Source organism: Stylophora pistillata, chromosome 7 (assembly GCF_964205215.1).
Source record: "Stylophora pistillata chromosome 7, jaStyPist1.2, whole genome shotgun sequence".
NCBI lineage: Eukaryota > Metazoa > Cnidaria > Anthozoa > Scleractinia > Pocilloporidae > Stylophora > Stylophora pistillata.
The window spans coordinates 16229816-16234909 of NC_142525.1; the positions used below are offsets into that span (position 1 = coordinate 16229816).

At 40.2% G+C, this 5094-nt stretch overlaps 2 protein-coding genes across 2 annotated transcripts in view; one reads left to right on the forward strand and one right to left on the reverse strand.

Moving 5' to 3' along the window:
- The window catches only part of LOC148726852 (neural cell adhesion molecule 2-like), an 8416-nt gene extending 7090 nt beyond the window's left edge, over positions 1 to 1326 (reverse strand). Inside the window, exons 1-2 of the mRNA XM_088726387.1 lie at positions 1278 to 1326; positions 339 to 581 (exon numbers count right to left, since the gene is read on the reverse strand). Coding sequence (XP_088582513.1) covers positions 339 to 581; positions 1278 to 1326 — 292 coding nt within the window. The remainder of the gene's footprint in view (positions 1 to 338; positions 582 to 1277) is intronic.
- A 2360-nt stretch (positions 1327 to 3686) lies between these two features.
- Positions 3687 to 4821, forward strand: LOC148726853 (uncharacterized). The gene has a single exon (XM_088726388.1). The coding sequence runs from the start codon at positions 3715 to 3717 to the stop codon at positions 4819 to 4821; it is 1107 nt and encodes a 368-aa protein (XP_088582514.1). The 5' UTR covers positions 3687 to 3714.
- The last annotated feature ends 273 nt before the right edge of the window (positions 4822 to 5094 follow it).

Sequence of the window (5094 nt, forward strand, 5' to 3'; positions counted from 1 at the left end):
CAAATCAACGAGAAGTTTATCTTTTGAGATATTTTCCTTATTAATAAACTGTGAAGTTGTAAAGACATATTTTCACTGCAAACATTTTAAATCCAAAGTTAAACTCCTTGAGATTTGTCCTTACCTTATCAACTCAGAAATTGGTAATCATAAGAACGCTAGTACTATGCAAAATAGCTTTGTTTATATAAAGAACATATCCTTGAAGCCATGTTGAAATAAGACGTAGCTGTTTCTGTTATATCAAATTCCTTCTTATGACCCACTAGAGACAAACTTCTTAGAAGATGCCTAAGTTTTAGTATATGCTGACTTTAATGTACAACATAGATACTCACATTGCACGTCAACACTTGCTGTCCGCGAAATAGTCCCACAATCATCAGTGGCCTCACATCTGTATTCCCCAGCTTCACCATTTTTAATGTTTTTAATCGTCAAGACATTTGTGGTGGCACGCTTACCGTCAGGTTCGATCCAAAACTGCTCTAGAGGAGGGTCTCCAGATACCTGACATGTCAAAGCTATATCATTCCCCTTAGTTATTGTCTGATTGTCTATTTCTTGTATGGATGGAGGCACTTGGGATTAAGAACCAACAATTATTATTCATTGTATAGCTGGCAGCACCGCGGGCAATGTAAACCGAGTCCTGTGTTCTAAGTGGAGTCTTGAGCGGCAAGATGGATCCATCTTGCTCGCGCAGGATTGCGCGCTTGGATCCCGCGCACGAAGAAAAGTGTATGGAACGGACTTGCAAAGTTCGTAACTTTTGAAATATGACGGCGATAAAATCGTACAAGGGGGAAAGAACACCACCAAAAAAATAAGAAAAAATAAACGACTCTCGTGGGCTTATTGTGCGGCCAACCCAATCGGTTCTTTTTTTTTTCGGCTTTGGAAATAAACAAGACATCCTTCATATAAATTAAGGCGAAATCTTATTGCTCATTTATTAATCCTTTATTTACCAAGCTTTGTTGATTGCTGAATATTGGTCTCGTTCATTTCTTTCGTTTTCATGAACCTCGACTTTGTCTCGTTCCATAAAAACGCAAAAAAAAAAAACCAAACTTGCCAATATTCAGCAATCTTAACCTTAAGCCTGGTCAATAACACGTATGATAAACGCATTTTTTTATGCAGCTCATCCAGTAAAACAAAATGTGCCTAGTTTAGATTACTACCACCTTGTACAGCGAGAAACAAAAAAATTCCAAAGTGGAGATAAGAACTGTCTCATCGATGCAAAGCCGGTAAGAAGATAATTTTAATACCTGTTAGTTTCATACCACCCACACTTGAAGACTGTTGGTCATCGGACATAGTATGACCACATTCCCAATTTGATCAGATTTCAAGTAAAAGTAGGTGTTCAAACGGATTGGGATTGATTCATTGAGTCATTTGCAATAGATAGCTCATATCTCAAAAAGTTCTTCCTGCCTGGATTTGCCAGATAGAACGATATTTTTTAGAATCGTGCTATAAAGCATAGCATGCAATATGAATACTGCTGTTTCATGCAGAGAGGTCGCCCGAAAAGTGCACACGACAATTTCGGGTATCTGGTAATCACTGAATTTTACTAAGTGAAATAAATAAATATGAAACTGGAAACTAACGAACTGTGGACAAATAATGACATGCTCATGAATACCAGAGGAACAAAACAATGGAATATTACGTAAAAATATTTTTTCCCAAGGTCACTCAGAATTTCCTCTCGTTGAGTTTCCATTGTTTTCATCGTTCCTTAGGATCACTGGATTCGTTCTTTTCTTCTTTTTTCCCGTTTTTAAATCAAGTTTAAACGTCCGTCTTGGGAACAAAACAAAATTCATCAAACCTGCTGTGCCTCTTCTTACAGTGCTATTTTCCATGAAATCCTAAGTCCAAGAAAGTGGGACCACTTAACTACCAAATTGTCAGTCCAAACTAAATTTGCTCATTTAGCACAACATATTGTGCTTCTCCACGCAACTGAATGGTCAAATGATCGACTCTATGCGGTAGTAGGTTTTTCTTTAATGCATTTTTAGAAAGCATAGATTTTTTTCTCTATTCATCCGGAAAGTCATCTTTTACTAAGCAAAGATCGGCTTTCGAAAAGCCAATGACCGAAGCACTGCATTTGTCTTTCCTTTCCACTTTTGAGAAAAAGGGGAGGTTTTAATAATTCCAGAGTATAGTTTATTGATATTGTTTTCTTTGAATACCCGGCAACTGAAGCATTTGTAATAGTAAAAGTCATCCCCCCTGTCAGTCGGTAGAGAACTTAGGGACATAGATAGTAACATGAGTCTTCAAGTTAATATCAATACCACGTGTAGAGCAACCTAATATTACATTCCAAATGTAAGACGAATAAGAAAGTATTTAAAGGCTGGTTTTCACTTGCGACGTAGTAGGAGTCGGAGTCGTAAGAGCGCTTATGACTAGTGAAAATCGAAAAACGGAGTCGTAAGCGGAGTCATAAGCCCGAGGGAATCGGAGTCGGAAGAATCAGAACGTTTCCATTTTCTTCCGATTCCGCTTATGACTCCTTCGCTTACGATCTAGTGAAAACTGCAGGGTCGGAGTCGGAAGCGGAATCGGAAGAATAAACCAATCACAATGCTTGTTCTCAGGTCCTCCGAGTACAATTCGAAAAAGAACATGGCGGCTTCTTTAGACGAAAGAATTGCAGAGGCGGTGAGACGTTTCCCAGTACTTTACGATAAATCATGCAAAGACTTTAAAGATAATAATAAGAAAATGAACGCATGGGAAGACGTAGCAAAGATAGCAGGGCTTCCATCAGGTATGTTTTAATTACAAAAGCGAAAGGCTGCCATCCAAACCTCTCCACCGTACTGTAACAAGTTTTAACTTGTTGCACAATCCTGCTAAATGTTTGATTCTAGCACTTACTGGTACATTCCTCCAACAACAGAATGATTAAAAAAATGCATGTTTTGGTAGCAAGACTGTAATTTAACAAATCACAAGTATTATTATTTGTGGGGAAATGTGGTTAGCACATAGTAGTGTTTGTATTATTTATATCTATATTTACATATCTATATTTACCTATATTTTATATCTGTATTTACCTAGAGAGAAAGTTGTATTATAGAAGAATTTAATAGTCATTAAAGAAAAAAAGAAACCAAAAATAGATACAAAATTATGCCAGTAATGCCAACATTGAGATAGGTGTAGTGTTTGTCAGGTACACTTCGTGTGCTATACATGATGTCGGTAAGCAGGTAATGTAAGAGAGGATTGAATCATTAAAGTAGCATGGCAGACGTATAGATTAGATTCGTGTGTATCCATTTCCATCGACTTTAAAACGTGACATCTGGCGACGAGGATAGAAGTTGCAGCCGTCCAGACATGGCGTCAATAAAGATAGACGATTTAACGAGTGTGAAACCATTCGATCCACATGGTGAACCTTCAAGCGTGGGAAGGCGGTGGCAGCGTTGGTTGAAAAGCTTCTCAGTTTATGCCGATAGCAAAGGCTTGCTCATCCAAGTGGATAAAGCGGATAATAAAATTCAGAGGAGAGCTTTACTCCTTCATTCGGCCGGCGAAGCTGTTCAGGAAATGTTCGAAACGTTACCCGACAGAGGTGAGGCGAAAGATTACGAAAAAGCGGTGCAGGCTTTGAGCGATTATTTCACTCCAAAGGTAAATTCGACATACCAAAATCACCTGTTTCGCAGCATGGAACAAGAGGACGGCGAAACCGTGGCTCAGTTTGTTACACGATTGAGACACGTGGTCAAAGACTGTGACTACGGCGACCAAGCTGATAACCAGATTCGTGATCAACTCTTGCAGCGATGTAAATCACATGAACTACGGAAGAAACTACTGGAAAAAGGTGAGCACTTAACCTTAGAGTTGTTACTTTCGACGGCAGCAAACCACGAGCGAGTTCGGTCACAGCTGGAAAATATGGAAGGCGAAAAGGACGTGAATTTCGTCCGTGACAAGCAAGAAGACAAAGGAAAGGAGTCTGCCAAGCGAGCATGCTACAGATGTGGAAAAGTAGGACATTTTGGAAGAGACCCTGAGTGTCCCGCGAAAGGAAAAACTTGCCATAAGTGCGGAGGAGCTGACCATTTTAGTCCACAGTGTAAAACGAAAACAGCCAAACCTCCCAAACCTAGGCGGGAAGAGAAGACAAAAGGAAGGAAAACAAAGAAGTCAGTCAGGTATGTGAGAAGTGAGAGAGATGAAGATGAATATGCATTTACTGTGAATTCTGCCACATCACCTGAGAAAATAGATGTGACTGTGGGTGGAGTTGTAGTTGCGATGTTGATTGATTCAGGTGCAAGCACCAATGTGATTGACAAAAATCTGTGGTTAAAGTTAAAGCAAGACAAGACTAAGTGTGTGTCGAGAAAGAGTGATAAGAAGCTTTATGCATATGGCAGTAAACAGCCGCTGAACGTGCTAGGAACATTCTCAGCACAAGCGAGAGTAGAGGGAAAAGAGGCCGAAGCTGAATTTGTTGTTATTAATGGCGAAGGGGCGGCACTGCTTGGAAGAGAAACTGCCATAAAGCTTGGAGTGTTGAAATTAGGAACCCAGATCTGCACTGTGACATGTAGTGAGACAATCATGTCTGATTACAAGGAGATCTTTGAGGGCGTGGGAAAGTTGAAAGATTTCCAAGTTAAGTTGTATGTGAATCCAGATGTACCCCCAGTGGCGCAACCAGTCAGGCGCACCCCATTTAGTCTTCGAGACAAGGTTAAGGAGAAGATTGAAGAATTAATAGCCATGGACATAATTGAACCAGCAGAGGGCCCAACCCCGTGAGATAGTCCAGTTGTAGTAGTCCCAAAGCAGAATGACGAAATACGCCTTTGTGTAGACATGCGCAGAGCTAACGAAGCCATTATCAGAGAGCGTTATCCCATACCTACAGTGGACGAAGTGTTCCAAAGCCTCAACCAGAGCACAATGTTCAGTAAACTGGGTTTAAAATGGGGCTACCACCAGTTAGAACTCCATCCAGATTCCAGAAGCATCACAACGTTCACTACACATTGTGGTCTTTACCAATACAAGCGCCTCGTGTTTGGGATAAGT

Bases quoted from the DNA above. Each gene is read 5' to 3' on its own strand.
- LOC148726853 (XM_088726388.1), top strand. From the start codon at position 3,715: ATGGAACAAGAGGACGGCGAAACCGTGGCTCAGTTTGTTACACGATTG.